This window comes from Aspergillus sydowii (genome assembly GCF_001890705.1).
Source record: "Aspergillus sydowii CBS 593.65 unplaced genomic scaffold ASPSYscaffold_8, whole genome shotgun sequence".
Lineage (NCBI taxonomy): Eukaryota > Fungi > Ascomycota > Eurotiomycetes > Eurotiales > Aspergillaceae > Aspergillus > Aspergillus sydowii.
In genome coordinates, this window is record NW_024467866.1 from 832,037 (window position 1) to 854,512 (window position 22,476).

The window sequence follows — 22,476 nt, forward strand, 5'->3', positions numbered from 1 at the left end:
GATCTGCAGACCCATGGCCCAAGAAGACTGGAACATCTAAGACACTGTCTCATCCGGTATGCGTGTCAGACTGAATGGGTGGCAGGTCAAGAACATCCCTGATATGATTGACGGCCTGGGCTTGGACCGGAATATCGCCGTCCTCGCCACCTGTGTCGCTGGCGAAAGGGTCGTCGTCCTCCTCGTCGTCGTCATATTCCCCAGCTTCTCCTTCCGACTTTTGCTCATCGCCTTCACTTATTTTCAGTATCCCAGAGATCTCCTCTTCTAGGGGTAACCATCCGCTCATCCCAATGAATGCACCCAGTCGCTTACTCTCCCCTTCTTCGGACGTAAGAGGAAACCCTCCTAAAAGACAAAATATTGACGCCGCACATCCCTGGCTTAAACCCCCTACTATAACCCGACTATATCCCTTGCTAATACTTGAGTTATCTGACAAGAGCTTTGCTTCTTTGTCGATCAACGTCCGAAGGAACTCACTGCTTTCATGCAGTCCATCAAGCTGTAGTTCAATTCGAGTGTTTGGGTTTTCAAGCGAGTAGTTATCAAACCACTGGTAGATAGGGACCCGTTTTAGTACCGTAGAGCGCCGTTTCTTTGCTGTTGGAAGACAAATTTTGTTGTTGGAAGATATTTTGCAATGCCTGTTGATTCGATGAAAGTATGGCCAAATCGCTCGCTATTGCTGCCGCGTCCGTGGAGCAGGATAATTGTATGCGAATGTTCGTCGCTCTTTAAAGGGGGAACCACGAGTGGCTGAGGATAAGTAGGAGGAGGCATGGTGTTTTCAAACAGGAAAAACTTTGAGAATTGTTTGCTTCAGTGAAGGGGCGTTGATGGACTTTTGAGAGAGATGGGCAGCTTGGGACAACCGGGGTGGAAGTCCTCATGTTCTGATTCCGTCCCTCGTCCCTTGTAAATGGTTGGTCACTATCAACAACCTCCCGTTATTCTTCGAAGCGCCGGCCCATTACTGCTGTTGACATGTCCAAACATTCGTTCCTGTGTGTCGTGCTGCAACCCATTATTTGCCAGCTCCTACCCCATCGTTTAGCCCTTGCAATTGCCCCAGCGGCAGCTCCACGAATATCCTCTCGAGATTGTGTTGGATCCACAGCAACAGGCGCCAAAGGCCCTTCTCCAAGGCCGAGACACGGAGGCTCTAAATCTGATGTCTTTTCAAAAGAAGCGCTCCACGCCTCTCGTTCTTGATGGTTGTGCGGAGACGGATCCTGGAGGCTCAAATCTTGGAACTCCGAAGCCTCGCGCGGTTACCTATGGGCAGTGCAGTGCTCCGACACTGATTCGACGGCCTTTCAGATTATGAGTCCAGAAACTCACGGCGTGAGGCAGTGTATGCGATGCGCAAATGTCGGGGGGTACTGATTATACCTCTCAGATGTAAATCCCAAATCTATAAGTTACAAAGGCGAACCGATTTTTAGGCGCGATACGGCACTGGTACACAGGCCACGAGTACACTGCTTAACCTGAACGTCGGCGGTTCGCAAAGTGCGCCAGAGATGGGAATTCATGGCTGTTTTGGCGAAATTGCTCCGACGCAACGTTCTCGTTGTTGATGAGTGGAGCTTGGCAGTTAAGGTACTCGTACCAAACTTTGTGAGCTGGAGGTGATGGCATGCTGCTTTAGCGTGGTGGCGGGGTTGATTTCCCGTCTACCGGCAACTATACAGATCCTTATTCCTTTCTCTATAACACCATTCGCCCTTCCCGACCTCATTCCCCTTCGCAATCTTTTTCTTCAGTACTTATCCGTCATCAAGTATGACCGAACCAACCGCCCCCATCGAGACCAACCCGCCGGCATCCACTCAGCCTGCGGCATCTGAATCTCACGCTCACTCTTTCTCCCAACCCCGAATCACAATCCAGTATTGCACGCAATGCAAATGGATGCTTCGGGCTGCTTATGTACGTCGCTCCATTCCATTCCCCGCGCCCAACCTACCTATCGGTATCCTTGGCCCTTGCAATGCCAGCCTCCCAAGTCCCGAGTCCCAACCTTAGCCTCGAAGGTCATCCCCGTGTGACCTCATTCTGCTTATTCCCCCTGCATTAAATTACACAGAACCAACTACTACTTACAATACAGTACTACACTTGAGTACGTAGTATAATTCCTAGTAACCCAAGCTAACACCTGGACAAAAGTTCGCCCAGGAACTCCTCTCCACATTTAACACAGATATCGGCGAGATCGCGCTGGTTCCGCGCACGGGGGGTATTTTCACGGTTACTATTTTCCCTACTACTGCCGCAGAAGCAAAGCCAGCGGCCGAAGGTGGCGATGGCGATGGCGATGGCAATGCGACGATCCTCTGGGATCGGAAGAGGGATGGGGGGTTTCCTGGTATGGTTCATTATTTCTTTCTTTCTCTTATATCCGTATAGAAAGAAGGTTGGGTAATACTAATATTTAATCTATGGATAGAGGTGAAGGAGTTGAAATCACGCGTGCGGAATGTGATTGACCCGACGAGGAATCTGGGGCATACAGACCGGGCGTTGAAGAAGGGTGCAGAGGTTGCGACAGCATCTACATCTACATCTGCGCCTGCAGCATCTGGAAAGGGTGCGGAGTGTGAAGATTGCAAGTAGAGTGCGTTCACAAGATATACTAGTAGCCTAGCTAGGTACAGGTACAGGTACATATACTATGCAGATACATCCGTAATATCCATAACATAAGCAATGAAAAGACAGGGGAGAACTTCCAGTGTCGTCGTTTGCATCGTGTGATATCAAATAAAAAGGATAAGATGAAGATAGGAGATCGGCATGATAGATGTAATCAATCAATCGCCAACGTTTTGAAGAACAAGAAGATAAAGCATACATTTCAGAAGCCCGATCCGATATGATTGAGATCAGTGCCGCCGGATGTCCTCAACCTAACTAAGTAGGTGAATTGTGACCAGAAAATGATATGATATACCGAACGCCAAACCACGCGCCCCGACTCTAAATGGACCCCTATCCCAAAACCAAACCTCCGTGAAGTTAAAAAGTGGTGAAGAAAAGAGGTAGAAGAAGTGAACTGAACTGAAGATGAAAACCGCCCTTCCAACCACGTCCCCCGATCTGCGCCGGTATCTATCGCACGCACATTTTGCATGCGCATGAAGATTTAAAAGATAGGGAGCCACTGCATAATCAAAGAATATGTCAAGAGAAACAGCACTTTGCCCAGGTGTTTTCTGCCCCAGACAAGTATGCTTTTGCCCAAAATCATGTAAGCAAAAAATATCCATAGCCTCAACGGCTCGAGCTCCAGTGATTTTGTCTATCAACGAGATCGTGAAATCATACAAGTCCGTCGTATATGCAAGTCGATCGTGAAGGTCACCGTCCAAGGATGTGAACGTGACCGAATCAGTGAGGAGAAAAATCGATAAAAGAATAAGCTGTTTAAGGCGCACGCGACCATAAGATCGAATGCCTGTACTGTTATCGCGACTCACCAGTCACCTCTTGATGATTCGAGTGATGATTCTTGCGTTTCCAAAACGCTAACCGGAGACGGCTCTTGCGCTTGGGCAATTTTCGCTGCGGTTGTTCTTGACCCGCTAGTTCATCCCATTGCGGACTTTGCCCTGTGCTGCTTCCTGTGTTGACGGACTGCGTAGAGCTGCCAGTTGTGTTCCCCATCGACGCTTGGTTCTTGTCTGAATCATCGTGGAAAAGCTGTGCATTGCCAGAGTGGAGCGTGTTTTCTGACTCCTGGTCTTCTCTTCCATGCTTAGGCGAGCCGGCACGAGGGCTACGGTTGTCCCAGTCCGCGTAGTCGCTTCTCGGGATGTTATCACGCGAGTAGGTTCTTTCATCGCTATCTGCAGAAAGGACGCTCGTAGCGTTCGTGGAAGGAGAAATAGGCGTCATGGCGTTGCTGTGCGTGCTGATGCTCTGTGTCCGAGTGCAACTATTCCGCTGCGAATTCGAAGGCGCAGATGTGCATCCAGAGGAGACGGTGTTGGCATGATGGCGATAACTTGTACCAGTCCTTGATCCATTCGCTCTTTCTCCAGGCCCTTCCACCGAGCTATCGTAGGTAACAGCACTGCCCAGTTCTTGTTGGCCAGCGTCACTGACTGTCTGCGTTCTCATAGGCATGGGCTCGGCAATAGAAAATGGACGTATATTGGGCACGGCACAAGACGATTTCCGAGACGGCTCTTCGTCAATAGGAAACGAATCCCCGGTAATCTCCATCGTCGACGGTCCCGGCGTATCTGGAGAAACAACCGGACTGATCTGGTTCTCATTGTAGTCGCTGCCAACCGATGTACGCGCCGATCTTGCAGGACAGAAATAGTCTTCCTCTTCCTGGCGCTGCTGATATGGCTCCTTTGCTGGAAACGTTTGGGCGGATTTATTGCGAGCATTCGTATCTGTTTTTGCCGGTGTTGTCACCGATGTCGGTGGTGTTGCTTGTGCTTCTCGAGCGGGGCTATGTGAGCGAGGAGAGACGTGCCCATCAGGACCGGCATCCACCATCAAAAACGGCTTCTTCTTCTCTAAATCTGCAAGATAGTGCCACCGGGTGTGGTTGCTCCGGATATGGTCAACGGTAAACCGCAGTCCACCAAGGATGTCTGACACGCCTTCAAAGAGCGGAAGCGCGAAAATCGACATGAAGCCCATTTGGCCTGTCGCAAGCTTGTACACGTTGCCAAGCTCGGGCGGACCGCCGAAAAGGGCCGTCTCCATCCCAACCTCTTTTTCCATCTCGCCCTGGTTGGCGAACTCCTCTTGCAAAATCTTGGTCCACCTCTCGGCAACTTCCCAGGGTCGCGCCACATTACTGATATCAGCACATTTAATCAACAAGCCACAGACAAGTGTTTTGTACATGTCTATATCCTGAGGCTTCCAGCCATCCACTGTCCGGTTGTTTTCTGAGTACTTCTCTTGCAAAGACCCCAGCCGCTCCATGAATTTCTGATGCACGCCCATATCTGTGGCCAAAATGGAACTGATAAGCAGCTTCCGCAGCTGCTTGTCTTTGAATGCTGCGGGCCAGTAGCGGCGGAGTATTTGCGAGAAGGCTGCGCAGTGGAAGGCTTCCAGTACCGAATTATCGTTGTACAGCTGGGCTAATGGAGCATTCAACTTGACGAGGAAGAAGTTATTGACACCCGGGTGGCCGACGTCGTGGCCGATTGCTGCTATTAACAATGTAAGGGAATCAAATGGCTTCAGCATAGACGCAATTGGGCAGTCGGTATCGGCCTGCGCACCAATCGATCCGTAACTAGGCAGCGCACCGATGTGAAGCAAGAAACAGAAAACGGACTGTAAGACATCGATCGCATGCCGGAAATTGTGGTACAGAACAAATGAGTTGTAAGATGCGCGACAAGCCAGTAGAAAAGTTCGTAGTTCACCGGGCGTTAGCTTCCACTCTTCGAGTTCGGGTATCGTGAACGCATGTTGAAGCATCGCATACGCCGCGAAAACAAGTTCGTCATCAGAAAATTCGTGGGCAGTAAAGTTCCATTGACCCAACCGTTGTTTGACGTATTCTTCGCGCTCCTCAGTGACGTTAAATTCCCTGTCGCTAGCTATCAGCATGTGTACTGAAATCACCCTATGATCCCAGAACTTACCCGTCATGAAGTTCTTCGACAACATCCTCCGGATTGCAGATGCCTTTCATCAGCTTGGATACCCTTCAACAAGTCAGCATTGCCATGTCAGCGACCAAATACAGCAGACTTACATCGCTTCTCTCAGGTAAGAGTATGGTTGTTCATCATGTACGCCCACCCATGAGTGTTTCCGCAACTTCCTCCTCGAGAGGAAGCGGGAGTGTTCTCTAAGAGCCGTTTTCCGAGTTCGAAACGCATGGACAACTAAGCTCTGAATTCTGACCTTATCCACCGGTCCCGATAAAACATCCACAGCACCTGCATCTAGACATCTCGAGATATGTTGAGGGTGGGGAGTGTACGTGGGTTGTTGTTGCAGATCGACAGATGCTGAGGTGGGCTCCCTTGGTGGTGGGCGTAGGATGGCGACGGGAATGACGAGATTCGGGCCGTCATGGGACTGGATGTCGTTTGAAAGTCCTGAGAGTAGTCTTAGGTCGGACGTGCCGCCGTCGTTTTGCGCCGAGAATGTGAATCCACGGGCAAGCGGTGCAGGAGATGGGGGTTCTTGCCAAGATCCACGGCTCGTGCTGCGGTGCGTTAAAAACGGGGCATCCTCGGAGTGAGGGTCGATGTCGAAAAACGCGAATACCGGCGTACAATTGTTTGCAGCATCATCGCTTATTTCTGAGAGTTTCGAAACGAGCGATGCGCCAGCTTGACAAAGGTACACTGTTTTCGAGAATCAGTCAGCAATGAATATAACTCAGAGGCGAAAAAGGGAGGCATACTTCGTCGGCAGACATCCAGAAGAATTGCGATATCCGACCGAAGCGACTCAGGTTCATCGGAGGAAATCAGCGAACCGGCAGGAGCACCTTGATGCACCCATCGCTCTGACTGTATGCGGGGATCAATATAGATTGCAGAGCAGTCGATGTGATCCATCATGTCAATCGGATCTGGGACACCCATGGCTCGGGGCCTCTAAATCCGATGCCAATCCACTCGACAGCAGTATCTATACGAAGGACAAAGAGGAAATGCTCGCTACCCGGTTTAGACTCGCCCTCATAGGTCGAGGCTCCCAGGTAGTGCGAGTTTGTTGTGGTGAAGGCAGAACGAGCGGCGGGCGATAATAGCCGTAATAATAGGCGATACCGATAATATGGGTGGTGAAGTTAGAAAAGGAGAAAGCGGTTCAAAAGGAAGGACAGTCGAAGACAGTGAAGCAACTTAGGTTATCTATTCAGGATTGTTAGATTGCGTCAGTGATTCGTTTCCCTAGGGTTTTGGTTTCCAAGGTAGGTATGCAGGCGGCGCAAGCAAGAAGCAGGGGCAGGCTGCAGTGGACGAGCTGCCGCGTGGAAAAACATCGGCGACGAGCTGCGATCAAGAAAAAGCGCAGTATCCGCACAATGAGTTTGTTCGCTGCAGTCGTCCACCAGGATTAGGACCGAGGGAGGGGAGCGCGGGCGCAAAAGTCCCTGTCTGAAACGGAGCAGCAGAGCAGTTCTTTGTACCGCCCGTCGAGGGTCCGGACGGGAACGCGGGCGCGAGGCACGGATGGCAGGGTACAGAGTAATTTCCCACTCACACTGAAGATCTGAGGGTCGAGTCGAGCGATGACAGGTCGAGGAGAGAATAAGCGGCGAAGGAAATACAGGAGTAAGAACCAATTGCTGGCGTTACTGCTGTGTGAGAGTCTCCCACGGGGCGAAATGCGCCCGATCAATCTGCCACCCAGGACCTCGAGTCGCAGGACAGCCAACAACCAACGCGGGAAGAGGCGAGTACGACAGAAATACAGTGTCTAACGACAAAAGCGTGTCCTAGGGCGTCATGGCGGGCCAGCGACAGGACCAGGCGGAGGTATAAGAGAGAAAAAAAAGGCCACGAGATCAAAGGGTGAGTGAAAAGAGAGAGCGAGAGGAAGGACGGGAGGGTGGAGAGAGTGAAGATCGATCGGGAGAAAAGTCCACGAAGTCGCACGGGTGGATGACAGGATGATCGGGTGGGAAAGCGTGGAGATGGAACTGACTAAGAGACTTGGACAGAAAAGGTATTATAATTAGAAGCAAGGAGTACTCCAGAAAGGGAGGGAAGAGACGCAGAAGAAGAGCGAGGAAGAGGAGAAGGGACGGGAAGGAGAGCGAAGGGGGGACGATGATGCTAAGAGTAACTAATGGGAGAGTTACAAGGGTCTGGATAGAGTAGCAGCAGCAAGAGGGCAAGTTGTGCCCACGCAGATGCAAAATCAGAGAAGATCAGATGGAGACGATAATCAAGTGCGCGACACTTTTCCAGAAAGCAGAGCGGCTTCTGCTGCGCTTCATCAGCTTCTGCCAGCCTTCCAGAAGGTCGGCCGGTCTTACTGTGACGGCATGAGACGCGATTACAATCTCACGATGCCGCATTTGGTGCACATTTCGTACAGACTCGGTATCCCATTTGTACGCGGCGGTACGGCAGGAATCCACCAGCGTGGCTGAAATAATTAGCGTTCTTAAATTACTTCTTCTAGGCGGATTCTGGAAGCCTCCGTCTCTGCGCCCGGCAGGATTTTGATGATGTAACAGTCAGCATTAAATGCATTTACTATATTATAGAGGTTATATGCAATAAATTACGACTATAGAGTATACTCCTAGTAGTATGAAACATCCTACAGGGTATAATAAGGACAGTAATGACAGAAGTGGCAAGCGATGATGTTATTGTGAGCAGATCCATTTAACCTTACTCCCACAGTTTCAAAAGGAAAGGGTAAAAAAAGAAAAAAAAAAAAAAAAAAAGGAAGAAAGAAATTGTGGCGACCTCGGCCTCGACTCGGACGGAGGTCGCCACTTTTTCCTCATTCGTCATCAGTCCAGCTCTAACAAGCACTGCGCGCAAGGTCTCAAGAACACCCGACCTCAGTTCCACTTACTTCATGCCTAACTGTTCTAGAGAGAGTCCAGACACGCATAATCATCGGGTTTTCCGAGCACAGACCCCAGCGTAAAAAGAACTAACTTTCAAACAATTAGCCCAGCCCAGGACCGTCTTGGCGATCCCTCGATCGTCGCTTGGTTGTTGCGCCAGCCTGTGTGACCGAGACGGACTGTCACAGCTTTCTCCAATAATCCCACTGCCACTGTCCACTGCCGTTCTGCGGGCGCAGGCTGACAGATGCCGGCAGTGAGTGCTTGGCTTCGAGGCTAGGTTTCAAATTACGAAGTAGCAGTCGGAACGTCTGTTTTTCTAACTATGATTGTGAAGGCGGTTTACGTGCTGAGAGCCATTGTATAAAAAACCGCCGCCGTTGCTGGCCAGAGTGGCTATCGCCAATAACATTTGTTTAACTCCAATGTCAAATGCATCTTTCGTGTCTTGAAAACCAAGGCCGATCAAATAGAAATGGCAGTAAGAAAAGGTAAAATAAAGAAGAAAAAAAGACGTAGATCCCCTCGAAAACCCAACTCATGCCCCGGATGGTAATTCTAATTTCATGCTGAACAATATCCCAAGTCCCGCTTTTTCCCCATGCTAGACAAAGAAGGAGGATTGAAACTAAAGAAAGAGAAAGGAAAGAAAAACAATCGGGGGAAAATACAGTAACGGAAAAGATATCATACACGTCCTTTGATGTTATCCTGAAGGATCGATGGCGCGACGAGCCGCTTCTCAATTGACCCTACGATAGGAGGTTTTTCAATGACGGGCTAGCGCTAGCTCCAGAGCCGCCACTTGCCCCATTCGTAGTGGTGTGCCGCCCGCTACTCATTCCCGTCGGGCCTCCAGCGACCGTATTATCTTCCAGCTTGTTTGGTGGAGTTCGTCCCCGGGGGTCCATGTGTGCCTGGGGAACAGGGGGTGACCGCGTCGGCGCGGTAATAACACGTTCAACTGAATACAGCCGTGACGGTGGGCCACCGTTCAAGGCGGTCAGTGAATGCTGTGGAGAGTGTCGCACCATCGTGGCCGGTATATCTGGGGGTGACGCGGACGGCGCAGAGTGCGCATATTGCAGAGTCCCCGGCACTGGTGGTGGATGCGGCGAGGAGAGACCAACCGGTCCATACGGGCTCTGATGAGCTGGGTATGGCTGAGGAGCAGGGGGCTGCGCCGCGCTAGCATAATGGGGCGCAGCAGGATGGGCCGCAGGGGGCTGATACCCGTTCAGATGGCGCATTGGCGGTGGTGGTGGACCACTTCGGTATGCAACGTTTGGTAAACCATTGCGCAGCTTGTTATCCCCATATTCCCCCGCGCGTTCATATCCAGGGTACCGTTCGGGGCTACCGCTAGCGGGCGGACCAACAGGCCGCGGAAGGGTCCCTTGACTTGGGTGGCTATGAGACGGCCCATACGAGTGGCTATGGTACTCCGCTAGTCGGGGTGTGGGCAGAACTGGCCGCTGGGCTGAGTAAGGTGAGGGTCGTGGTTCCGGAGATGGTGGTTGCGGCTGGGCCTTCATCTTTTTGAGATGGCACTTGTGGCACTCATAGAGCATTTGCGAGCCTTCCAGGCTTGCTTGTCCCATTTTCGTGTCTGGAGAACCGTAGCCCCCGTTGACCGCAGGTAGAGAGGATTGGGAGAGCGGATAGCGATATGGTGGGCTCGCTGAAGATGGGATTCCGTTCAACGGAGGTGTCCTATGACTGAGAGCGGGAGTCTGACGAAAGTTGTCGAGCGTCCACCATTTGGGACTGTAGACCGTTGAACAAGTAGCACATTTCCGGGCTACATCCCCACCACCAATTTGCTGCGGAGGATGGGGATCAGAATCGATCTGCATATCATCGGGGCTTACTTCAGGCACGGTTGGCTTTTCTTTCGTCATCACAGGTAGAGTGGCGGTACCATTAACGTTAGAAGATCGTCGGTTTGCAGAGGAAGTTGTGTTCTGGTGCGCGACGCCATTCGCCTGCTGAAGATAGGCTGCCCTCCGAACCGTTCCAGTTATGCTGAGATCTGCCTGTTTATAAGTACGAGCAAACATCTGGAGCGCATTGAGACCATCTTCGGCTGGCTCACTGCACTCATGAACGGCAGATGAAACTGTGTGCTGAGGACACCAAATCGCTGCAGTCGCTGCCCCAACTTCCTCCCCGAGCCGAACGCTCGATGCGCTGTCTTTCCTGGAGTTCTTGATCGGCGTAACGTCGAACCCAGTCTTATACTTGGCCTGAAACGCACAGCCAACGTGAAAGTGGGCGTTACAGCCGCTAAAGTGACAGGGGACACATGCGCCCTTGTTGGACTTGCAGATCTTGCAAGTCTCACGGAATCGATCGGCGGAAATCAGCCCGAAGCCCTCAGCAGCTTCCAGTTCTTCTGCACTGCTGAACTTGATTTCAGGCGTCCAAACTGCGCAGGTAACGTGGATCCAGTTATTGCCGGCAGTCCGCTTAAGAGGTTCCCGGGGGCCGACTGGCTTGCCAACAGCTTCCTGCCTCTCGCGGTAAAGCTTAATCGCGTCTGCAACCAAACCACGCTCAAGTTTTTCTTTCTCGCGATCTCTGTCGGTCTTCTTCCTATGGTTTGACCTTGGCGCTTCCATCAACTCGTGCTCAGTCCACGTCACCGGGCACAGGACGCATTCGTAAGAGGTGGATATGAGCGGGTTTCGGTCGTTCGAGCAAGTATCGCACAACCATTTGACTGTGTTCTGCAAGGGGCTGATTCCGTAGCAATTTCGGTGAACGGTTAGACGGCAATCCCTGCAGGACACGTACTGATCCCCAGTAGGTTCGATCTTGGCGCAGATCGCGCAAGGAAGTGTTTTGGCCACGGGAGGTTCCGGTTCAATCGGAGCAGGCTCGGAGGACTTCTCGTTCGCAGACCTCTTCTTCGAGACAGGCTCCACCGAGGTAGCTGTTGAAGTTGCCGTACTGTCCTTGTCATTCCGATTTCGCTTCTTAGTCTCCAACTGAGCGTTTCCACCCACAGGGACACCAAGCGAGGCCGCAGTGGCAGCGGTTGAACTATTGATATTAGTAGGGCCTGTCTCAGAGGAAACAAGCAGCTGAGTCAACAGTTCTTCGTCCACACGACGGCGCCACGACTTGTTGCCACTTTGGCCGATCTTCTTTGCAACTTCGTCCACGCTCTCCCATTCGATTCCGTACTTTCTCCAAAGCAGAGCACAGCGCAAGCAAAGGGCAACATTAAGCTGTGGGCCCTTGTCCCGCTGTCTCGCTCCTGGCTCACTAGGAACTGTTGTGCCAGGAGGCACACCAGGTGCGCGTCGCCACTGCCGTGAACTTCGGGTTGAACAGAATTTGCATTGAAAGCCACGCTTCTTTTCTGCGGCTTTTTCATTATCGAAGGCAGAATCATCGTGGTCGTCTGCGACATCGTCCACGAGCTTCGCAGCGCTGTTTCGCTTGGCTTCTTTCTTATTTTTCCTACCACCATAGTTACCCCAGATTTGGCGGCCGCGGGGTGTTTTCTTCCACATGTAGTAATACCGCACGATTTGATAATGGGGAACAGTCCCGACATGTCTGCTCACATTGCGCAACTCAGACCCGTACTTTGTGACTCCTTGTTCGAAGGACTTGACCTCTTCGGGGCGTAGATGGGGCTCTTTGAGGTCCTTGTATTTATTTACCCCCTTGAGTTTTGCAAGCGCCGCCTCAATATTGAAGCTCTGCGCATACAGGAGCTCCAACGCTTTGTCGAGAAAATTGGTCGAATACTTCTCCACGCCTAAATCAGGTGCTAGCTGTTTCGCTCGGTCCATGTATTCGTCGATGAATTTCTCTCGGTCTGCTGCGCTTATTTCCGATCCAGGTCCATCATCCTCACCTCTGGTCGGTACCTCTTCTGTGGTGGGCATCTTGAATAGCACCTCGGCAGTGCGGACCTGCTTACCAGCTACTGGAACTGGCTCATCTTCACCTCGGCGGATGAAGCCAGGCGGCTCATCCATAACCCAGTTGGGTCGGCTGGCCCGGTCTTTCTTCGCAGCTTCAATAGCAGCAATAGTATCTTTTGTAAGCCTGTTGTCTCGGCGACCGCCTCCAGAGTTCCTCATATACTTCTTCTTGATCTCAACGGGCTTCACGTATTCGATCGGGCGTCCGGGCCATGAGTTTACGACCGCCTGGTGCCGGGGCCCTAATCGCGAACTAGCTCGAGGGTAAATGCGGTCATCGTAGTCTAGCGCATCTTCCACTCGACAATGGATTCCCAAATAGCGATACGGCCACAGGCTGGCCTGGGCGATTTGCTCCTCCGTGGCTGGCCGAATTCCTTCATCTTCGGTCGCAGCCGGAGTGCTGACTGAGGTGCCATTGGGAACCCCGTTCGGATGATCTTCCTCCTCTTCTTCGATCATTTCTTCGTCGGCGTCCTGCACCTCTGATGCCGGTACATCGCCAAGCATTGGAGTATGCCGCGCCTCAAGTTTCCGGTCTTGCGCACGAGTACAGGCCGCGCAAGACCACCCAAATCCCCGGGCCGGCTTTTTCAGTAATACTGGTCGGACACATGACATGTGATAGGTATTATGGCAAACAGCACAATCCACAGATTCAGAACTGGTTAAAACAAGTCAGCAAGCCATGTCTTACGGGGTTGGAGGCCTCAGGTGTCAGTCATACTTAGCAGCGTATAAACTACATCGCTTACAGGTTTTGACCGCGCTCGTCAACTCTTTCCGCTTGCCGACTTCGACTAGTACATATCGCCATCGTTCATCGAGGACCTTTTTGACGTTGCCGGGCACATTGATGACTTTGCTTGTCGGAATAACTTCGTAGTAGCGGTGGATATACCGATCAAACATCTTGTCGTACCAGAAACAGTCCCGGGTCTTCCGATACTCTTCGAAATCTTCGATTTCCGATGAATGCCGAATCTGACACTTCCCACGTAATGAATTAAGCGGGCATGTGTCGGAGTGCATCGACGCGAATACTAGCCTCGTATCCGCAGCGTTTCGCTGAATGTCACGTGGTCTGTAATACCAATTGACTCGTAACGCCTCAATCGGGCCAGATGGCGAATCCTTGTTTGGGAGAAATTCCATGATACGCGCCAAGTAGTAAGGCTCGCCTGGAGGTTCACAAATAAGATAAACATGTTCTAAATCGACTCGTCAGTACACAAATTCGGAGAAGCTGCGATTCACAGAAAGGTGGGAGTTTTAAAAAAAAAAAAAAAAGGGAAAAACAAAATCCAGGAATTGAAAAAAGCAAAACACAAATAATAAAAGAAAAAGAAGACAGGGAAAAATTGAACTGACCGTTGGCTGAAAATGTCGTGCCATCGTCGGCCGTGATTTTACCATTCTTCAAGTAAGCGCCCCCGTCATCAAAGGTGACCATGTTCGAGTCACCTTGACCCGGGGTGATCCCTGGGGCGGCGGTGAACACTTTTTTGGAAGCATTTTCGTTTGTTGAGGTCGGGGTGGAGCTTGCAGGCTGCTTTCGCTTGCGTGAAGAACTGGATGATGAATTGACCTCATCTGGTTTGGCGAGGAACGAGGAGGTGCCGGGGATACCGTCTCTGGCAGCGGTGGAGTTGGATCCGTTCGCCGCCGTTAGACTTTTCCGAGAGCTTGACTTTTCACCATCAGTTCGCGTGCCGTTTGTTAGATTACTGGCAGCACCGCCGCGTTTAGAAGTTTTCGAGGAGTTGTGAACCTCGAGGTCGACATCAATGTCACGATCCTCGGCGTAGTTTGGCCGGGAAGCGGCATTTCGACGACTCGACCGCGTCCCATAGCCAGAGGGGGCTGGGGTGGCGGATGCGCTGGGCGGTTCCGTAGCCGTAGCATCAGCATCAGGAGATGCACTGGCCGTCATCGGCCGCGATAGTGATTCATTAACATCGGCAGGATCCTGGGGTGCGGACGAATCCACAGAGCCCCTCCGCGAAGACTGGCCAGGGGTAGGCATGCGACGGCTGCCCGCGGCGGATGCTGATGGCGTATTGTTGGAGGGAGAGTCGGACCTCACGTGTTGTTGCTGTGAGTTTTGAGGCGGTGACTTATCCAAGGACATGGCCAGCCTTGAGACGCGACAAATAGAGAGAATGCGGTGTTTGGGTGCTGCAATGCAACTCCAGTGCTGTGAGTGGGTGGTTCACAAGACTGTGGGAACACCAAGAGATGCAGAAATTCAGCAACGGGCCGCGACGGGGAGACGATCCCTCATGAGATGTAAGTTCACGGGTGGTGGGTGGAACAGGAGGTATTGGACGGCATCGGCCGAGTATCAAGGGGTAGAGAAAGAGGAAGAAAGGGAAAACCGAAAATGAAAAATGAAAATAAAAAAGAACGAAGAAGAGGGAATTGGGGATAAAAGTCACCGCGCAGGGTCTACCCAAGGCAAGAAGAGTTGGGGCTTGGGGGAGAAGAAAGAACAGAACACAACAGGCTTTCCAACTCGACCAGGACCGTTTTGCTTCTTCTGATTTTGGGTCCCTGTGCGGTGCAGCAAGGGTGTTGGAAGGATGGTGGTTATTGGAAACCCACCAACAGATGAGGGATATCAAGATGGGCAACCTTAACCTTCCAACAACCACCGAGTCGGGAACGGCGTAACGCTCCTTTGAGGTGGCAAAGTTGTGGAGCACGGGGTTGGAAGCTTGGACGGACGCGAGTAAGGAAGTGGGAAGGAGAAGGGGAGCGGAAATGGGAATGGGAATGGGGAGGAAGAGAGAAGAGAGAAGGGAAGAGAGAAAGGACGGAGGGCGATGGAGAGAAAGCAGAAAAGAAGAGAGTAAAGAGAAGAAGGTCTAGGTCTGGCGAGTGAAATGAAGGTAAGTAGGGAAATGGGCTAGCGGCGGTGGAAGCCAAACAAGAGGAACGCCGCCAGACTGCCGGGGCTCGTGGGGTGAGAGCAAATCGCAGCCAGAAGAACCCGATAAGAATGTGAGTAACGCGGAGGGCCAGCGGCTGTGATCGTCGGACGCAGTCTTGATCAAGAGATCAAGAGCGTGTCGAGGAAATGATGGCGAGGGTGGCTCCAATGAACTACTAGTAAATGCGCTCTATCAAGCCGTCGATCCAGCCAAACGAACGGGCTCGGGATTGGGCTGGGATAGTTGGGAGATGCGAGGGAAGGGAGGATGAGGAGGGATGCCACTGATGCCTCAGTTCAGCACCGGGCGGATGAGGAAAAGAAGGGAACGAAGGGAAAGAGTCGAGAGAAGCAGGAGAGAAGCAGGAGAGAAAGCCAGAAAGAAGACTTCAGAGTAGACAGACAGAACCGTCCAGGATCCCGACCAGTCCACGTCCCTCGCCCCTAGTCCCGATATGTTAATATGACGGATCCCCCATCCACCAAGAACCAAAGGGCAGGAAAAAAAAGCACGATGCCTGCTCTCCATTCTCTGTTCTCGCGCAGTCTGCTTTTTGAGTTAAAGCGACCCAGCAGTCTGGCAAGGCCACCCGCCGTTACCCTAGTATCTAGTATTCTAGTCGATATAATCCACCACTAAAGTACTGCGAAGCGCCAAGTAGGGCAGTCTCAGCTATCTGGCCCAACTGCGATGCTCGACTATTTGACATTTATCCTGTGCACAGATGGGAGGCAGCGCTTCCCCTTGCTCGTCTAAAAGGCTTGGGAGTGATCTACGTGTGGTGACCAGGTTGGGCGGAAGTAGCAATAGTAGTAATAAAAATCACCCTTGAAATGGAGGGCTTGCCGTTGGTGCTGCGAGGGAGGTGGGCCGAGCCACCCGATGTGAAGAATGGTGGATGGCGATGATATCGGGGAGGGGACCATAAAGAATCAGGTTTGCCTAACAGTCTATGCATCAAACGGGGAGGGCCAGCACAGAGGCGAAAAATAAAAAATAAAAAAAATTATATATAAAGACGAAGATCTTCCACGACGCGACCAAATGTCGGATCCGGCGCAAGCACAGCGGGAGGGACAATTGAGCAGCGAGAAGATGAAACCAAATTAGCGGGAATCATGCTGTCTGGAATGGACAGGAATGTTGGAGGGCCGTGTTCTTGGGGACAACGGAAAGTGAATGAATGCCAAGTCGAGATGCGCTGCGCTGCTTTGCTGCGTCCTGACTCGCCAACTCGCTGGCCGGGGCGACATGCCAGATATGGTGATCAACGCCTGGCTTGTTGGTTCCGATCGCTCAACGACGGGATGATGCCTTGACTCGGTGTCGCGATTTGATGTCGGCACTAATTATGGTACGAACTGACTTTATGGCCGAGTTGTTGTGGGCATGGGATGCAATATAGAGCAGCTCTTTCCAGGGATCCGGAAGAGTACAGAAAACCAACTCGTGAATTTTATTGATGTGTCATCATAATTACGATGTGACGGCCCCGAAAGGAGGCCGAAAAGATATTTCACGAAACCGAGGAGGGGGTTTTGCAGGTGCTCTCGTACGACTACAGTATAAAACTGGGCGCCGGGAGGTTCCAAGGTTTCAGGCTTCGTCGTCAGCGGATATCGTCTCGATGCAGCCTGGAGGCTTTCTGGAGTTCTTTTGCTGATTTCATCTCGCCATAAATTATCCTCATTAAAAAAAGGATCATAATCTTGACGTTTTCATAGTGGCAGAAATCTGGCGGCGGGCTGACGAGATATATAACGGTGAAGAGCATCGGAACTAGATGCGAGCAGCCTGGACCGTCCCATGGCGGGTGGTAATTGATCCAGATAATAAGAGAAGTCAGTTATTGGCATCTCATAAATATAAATTTGACGTGGTTTGCTACATGGCTTTCTTTTCACTCAGAGTGATGCCCGTTTTGACTCTCGTGGCAAGTCGAGTGTGGACTGGAGAGGGTTTGAGGGCCCATTCCCCGCGAAACGGGTCCGTCTTGGCTCCCTCCTGCACAGTTCAAACTCCAATAAAGAAAATATCTACGAACGTACTTGGGAAGAGGAATCAACAGTGAACATCTCTGCATTCTAAGTTACTCGAGATTTGAGGACATATCTCCAGGACTGTAGCAGTTCCTTTTGCCCGGTCGGGGCTGCATCCACTTCGACACAAATATTATTCTTCCCCTCGAGACTCGCAGACGGAGTAATGTGGTTCCATCAAAGTCTGACCCCTTTATTAGAGTTGAGAACCCAATAATCTGTTTTGGACGATTTGAACAATCCGACTGCAGTTGGTTCGATGGGCTTTGGGAATGCGTCTCGCCGAAAACAGTTAACGGCACTACTCCATCCAGTGATACAGCGATACACCGATACAAGATGATGGCGCTGCGATCAGATCGGCCAGGTGTTGCCGCGGACCAAACCTTGAGGAGGACCGAGGAGGACAGACTCCGACAGAGGCCTTCTCTGGGCCCCATTAATCCCCAAGTCTGGATAAAACGGAAAGATGTGATGTAGTTTTCGGTCTGTGATCCAGCGGCTACGGCAGTCCGATAGGATGACCCAGATTTCCTCTGTGCATCTTTGCCTCGTGGTGGATTTACGCGTCGGCAGATCAATCAGGTCCCTCACGCAGCCCCCCCCCGAGGCCGAGACATCCGTGCCTAGAGGGCTAGAGGGCCTTGCCCTTTCCTTTCTTCACCTGGATGTCCAACTCCCAGGGCGCCAACAGAATAACAGCGTTTGCTAGTGAGCTGCACCTCAGCGAGGGGAGGCAGCATGAACCTTCTACATCAAGGGGCACGTCAATAGGTCGCCAAAGGGCCGAAGGCTGCATTGATGCTACGCAGATCTTAGCGGCCATCATGTGACTTGATTCATGTTACCAAGTCCGGCGTCTTGCGATCTGCGAGGCGACACCGGAGTCATATAGGTGCAAAAATCTCAGTTAAAAAGCCGGGCCTCTCATCATTCATCAATAGTCTGTTGTGCAGGCCTGAGCAGACAGCCTGAGCGGGCGATCCCATCCATGGATGCAGGAGGGCAGCACAGAGTTAAGGAGGGTGGGGCCAGGTCATCACGCTGAGAGGGTCATCCCTCGGCCCATCATCCACGGATCGGTGGATCGCCAGCGCTTCAGCTGCAGCCCGAACCCTCAGGCATCAACCTTCTTGGGAGCTGATCCAGGAACCCGCAGCGCGGACGGAAGCAGGGCAAAAGGCAAAAATTCACTAATTGGCTGACGCTTCCTGTATATATTACCTAATAAGTCCCTCGAGTCTAGCTTATTCTGGCCCGATAACTCTCGCTTCAGCTTGCCTCCGCCCAAGCCCCCAAAATCCAAACCCAAGGGCTTGACGCAACTGTCGACGCCTCAGGCAGAAATATATTCCCGAGGGGTCTGTCTGCCTCAGGCGCTGAGAGTGGGTTGTTGTTCCGAAGCGAATTGTTGTTGCTGCACCCATCCCGCAGCTGATCTCGCTTGACACGCGTAGTGATGGGGAAGGCGCGACAATAGCCACCAAGATTGCTCTTATCTGTATTGTTGTGTATTGTTGCATTCTTATCCCGGGCCTTATTCTTACTCGCGGACATACTCATACCCTGCTCGGTTCAGGCTGCCAGGTCCTTCGTTGACCACTTGCGCACCTTTTTCGGCGTAGTTAGCGCCTGGTAGACGCATATACACCGCGAATGGGCAATTTCCCTGCTTTCCAGGCTCGTTGACCTACAGCCACGATATGTCTGTCCCTTCCGGACAGTCTGTTCAGACAAGTGGCTTCCAGACATCTGTCGATATCGCCCGCCAGCAGCCTTATGTCGTAGCCCCGTTGGCAGGCCAGAAACGGCCGCCTAGTGGTCCTTTAAATGAAACTACTACTACAAATAACCACGGCTCTCATGCTCAAGGACTGGATTTTATCAGGCCCCAAGTGGCCCCTCTTCCGAAGAGTCGCCTCGTTGCGAGCGCGATCCGCCCCGTTGCTGGCTCAACCCCGGGAGAGCATGATAAAAAACGGGTCATTCCCTTAGAATCGTCGACCCAGGGGTCTCTCCAATCCTTAAATGACCCAAGATTCGGGCTGCCAAATTCCCTTGTTGCGAATTTTGCTGCTGTCGGGGTCACTAGCATCTATCAGTGGCAGGCATCATGCTTGCTAGGCCAGGGTCTACTCGAAGGAAAACGGCACTTGATCTATACCGCTCCCACCGGCGGCGGAAAGTCTCTCGTGGCCGATGTTCTGATGCTGAAGCGTATCATCGAGGAGCCTTCGAAGAAGGCGATCCTGGTTTTGCCGTATGTCGCTTTGGTCCAAGAGAAGCTTAAATGGCTTCGGCGTATCGTCCAGGATGTTGAAAAACACATTAAGGAAGATGAAGACCAGGCCGATGCAAGCCATCAGCGTTGGAGAAAATTGCAGAAATCTATCCGCGTCACTGGCTTTTTTGGTGGAAGTAAAACCACTTCCTCCTGGGCCGATACAGACATCGCGGTTTGTACCATTGAAAAGGTGCGTCGCTATTGTGTTACGACTGGTCTTACTTGCATCTGAACTTTATATCACCAGGCAAATTCGTTGATCAACACTGCAATTGAGGAATGTAGTATTGGTGAACTTCGAGCAGTTGTATTGGATGAATTACACATGCTTGATGACGAGCATCGTGGATACTTATTGGAGTTAATGGTGACAAAACTGCTACTACTGCAGCAAAATATCCAAATCATTGGGATGAGTGCTACCATCTCGGTAAGTACCGTTCATGTTTTAGGATGCAACTTCTAACCGGTCAAGAACACCGAGTTATTGGCAGAGTGGATTAACTCTCAATACTTCATTTCAACCTATCGTCCGGTTCCAGTGGACGAATATCTCGTTTACGGGAATGCGATTTACCCGGCAGCCACGTCGAAGCAACTCCTTCAGACAATGTCGAAGTTGCAATCTAGGTTCATATCATTGGGGACACTACCTGTTCGCGAAGTCGCAACTCCCGAGCGAGAAATCGCAGCCTCGACAGCCAAGGAACTTTCCAACCCGATGACAAATGCAATGGTAGCAATGGCAATTGATACGGTCATCGCGGGATATGGTGCTTTAGTGTTTTGTGGTAGCAGAGTAGCCTGTCAGGTCCAGGCTGCGCTCATAAGTGAGGCAATGCCCGATATGTCTGCTGGCGCGGAAGATCTGAACAAACGTCTTGACCTCTTAGCGGAACTTCGCAGTCTGCCTAGCGGCCTGGATCCGGCTCTTGAGACAACACTGATTAAGGGAGTGGGGTTCCACCGTAAGCTGCTATCCAGATATTAAACTCAGCTTTAGTGCTGATTGAATGATAGATGCAGGGATGACAACCGAAGAGCGCGAGGCTATTGCGCAGGCATATGATCAGGGAGCGATAAAGGTATTAGTTGCTACCTGCAGCCTCGCTGCCGGTGTCAATCTTCCCGCAAGAAGAGTTATCATCAATGGAGCACGCATGGGCCGAGAATTGGTTGGCCCTGCAATGTTGTAGGTCACCTTGGATTTAGCGTGGTTACACTGTTTGCTAACTGGCAAAGGCGACAAATGTGCGGCCGAGCCGGGCGTAAAGGCAAGGATGAAGCTGGTGAAACGTACCTTATCTGTGGGAACGCTGACCTCAAGGCTGTGTGCGATCTACTGGAGGCTGATATGCCAGCAATAGAAAGTTGTCTTGCGCCGGAGAAAAGAGGCTTGAAGAGGTAAATGGCCAATATTATCCCCATTGGGCATGTCGCTCACCTTTCCGTAGAGCGCTTTTAGAGGCGATAGCGACTGGACTGGTGTCTGGCCTTGAAGCGGTCAAGGAATACGTGAGGTGTACCCTTCTATATCGCACAGTCGACAAGAAGTTATCCTACAACATCATGAACTCGGCCCTTCAAGAATTGACAGAAGAAAGACTTATCAATAATAGTGATGATGAGTTTTATGTGGCCACACAACTTGGACAAGCGGTTGTTGCCTCCGCGTTCGCTCCAGATGATGGCCTCTTCGTGCATGAGGAACTGAAGCGAGCGCTCCAGGCTTTTGTGATGGATGGTGACATGCATATATTCTACATGTTCACCCCGCTCCAGATCGCTGCACAGACCCAGATTGATTGGCCGATGTTTAGGGATCAGTTGGACGAGCTTGATGAGAGCGGCCTGCGTGCTCTGCAGTTTGTTGGAGTCCAACCGGGATTTGTGAATTCTATGTATGACCGTTCTAATTTACCCATTCTTGTAGCATATAGAGTACTGAGCTTTTGGCAGGGTTCAAAGTGGTGCATCATTAAAGGAGAAAACTCCGGAGCAAGTGACTCAAGCGATGATATATCGCCGCGCCTATACGGCCTTTCAGCTTCGTGATCTTAGCAACGAGGTTCCATTGTCGGTGGTTGCGAGTCGTTATCGGATTCCCCGGGGAGGAGTCCAGACCCTGGCGCAACAGTGTCATGGATTCGCTGCAGGAATAGTCAAATTCTGTCAACGCATGGGTTGGGGAATGTTAGCTGCAGTTCTCGACCACATGCGCGACCGCCTGGAAGCCGGTGCTCGTGCTGATCTTTTGGAAATGGCCCAAGTGACCTATGTCAAGGGCTGGACGGCAAGGCTACTCCGCGACAATGGATTCCGGAACTTGCGAGCATTAGCCGAGGCAGATCCTAAGGAACTCGCCCCTGTCCTACAGATGGTATAGGTCCCAGCCAGTTGTCTGATAGACCAATACTGACAATTGCACTCCGATAGATTAACCCGCGCAAAGCCCAGAGAAATCTTCACCCAACTGAAGCCGAGCGATACTCTAAGAAGTTACTTGCCAAAGCAGAAATCATCGTTGCATCTGCCAACAAAATATGGGGTAAGAAAGCATACCTGGGATGCTTGAATTATTAATCAAGGAGTGACTAATTGTCGATTTCACTGTCAGAACGAGAACTGCAGCTTGAATTGGATGAATGAAGAAATGAAGGTCTCAAACAATTAGATCCTCATTCAGTGGTGCAGCGTCTTCATGGCGTAGTGCTGATGTGAAAACGCCATATAGATGAAAGGA

At 51.4% G+C, this 22,476-nt stretch overlaps 5 protein-coding genes across 5 annotated transcripts; 2 read left to right on the forward strand and 3 right to left on the reverse strand.

Moving 5' to 3' along the window:
* Positions 1-49: 49 nt before the first annotated feature.
* Positions 50-783, reverse strand: ASPSYDRAFT_91392 (uncharacterized protein; the record flags this gene model as incomplete). The annotated part of the gene is made up of 2 exons (XM_040852482.1): positions 50-556; positions 616-783. 2 exons carry the CDS (start codon positions 781-783, stop codon positions 50-52), a joined length of 675 nt encoding a protein of 224 aa, XP_040700906.1.
* Positions 784-1,878: 1,095 nt separating this feature from the next.
* Positions 1,879-2,535, forward strand: ASPSYDRAFT_125185 (SelT/SelW/SelH family protein; the record flags this gene model as incomplete). The annotated part of the gene is made up of 4 exons (XM_040840450.1): positions 1,879-1,935; positions 2,176-2,245; positions 2,297-2,374; positions 2,456-2,535. Coding segments are annotated over 4 exons (285 nt in total), but the record flags the coding sequence as incomplete, so codon positions are not given.
* Positions 2,536-3,471: 936 nt separating this feature from the next.
* On the reverse strand, positions 3,472-6,560 carry pdeB (3',5'-cyclic-nucleotide phosphodiesterase PDE2; the record flags this gene model as incomplete). Its single annotated transcript, XM_040842460.1, has 4 exons — positions 3,472-5,575; positions 5,631-5,693; positions 5,744-6,344; positions 6,404-6,560. The coding sequence occupies 4 exons, from the start codon at positions 6,558-6,560 to the stop codon at positions 3,472-3,474; spliced, it is 2,925 nt and encodes a 974-aa protein (XP_040700908.1).
* A 2,728-nt stretch (positions 6,561-9,288) lies between these two features.
* Positions 9,289-14,608, reverse strand: ASPSYDRAFT_91395 (DNA-binding E3 ubiquitin-protein ligase SNT2; the record flags this gene model as incomplete). Its single annotated transcript, XM_040852483.1, has 3 exons — positions 9,289-13,141; positions 13,205-13,688; positions 13,849-14,608. The coding sequence occupies 3 exons, from the start codon at positions 14,606-14,608 to the stop codon at positions 9,289-9,291; spliced, it is 5,097 nt and encodes a 1,698-aa protein (XP_040700909.1).
* Positions 14,609-19,152: 4,544 nt separating this feature from the next.
* On the forward strand, positions 19,153-22,316 carry ASPSYDRAFT_154961 (DEAD/DEAH box helicase; the record flags this gene model as incomplete). Its single annotated transcript, XM_040842416.1, has 8 exons — positions 19,153-19,923; positions 19,981-20,163; positions 20,209-20,701; positions 20,754-20,925; positions 20,976-21,137; positions 21,188-21,634; positions 21,693-22,113; positions 22,170-22,316. 8 exons carry the CDS (start codon positions 19,153-19,155, stop codon positions 22,314-22,316), a joined length of 2,796 nt encoding a protein of 931 aa, XP_040700910.1.
* Positions 22,317-22,476: the final 160 nt, after the last annotated feature.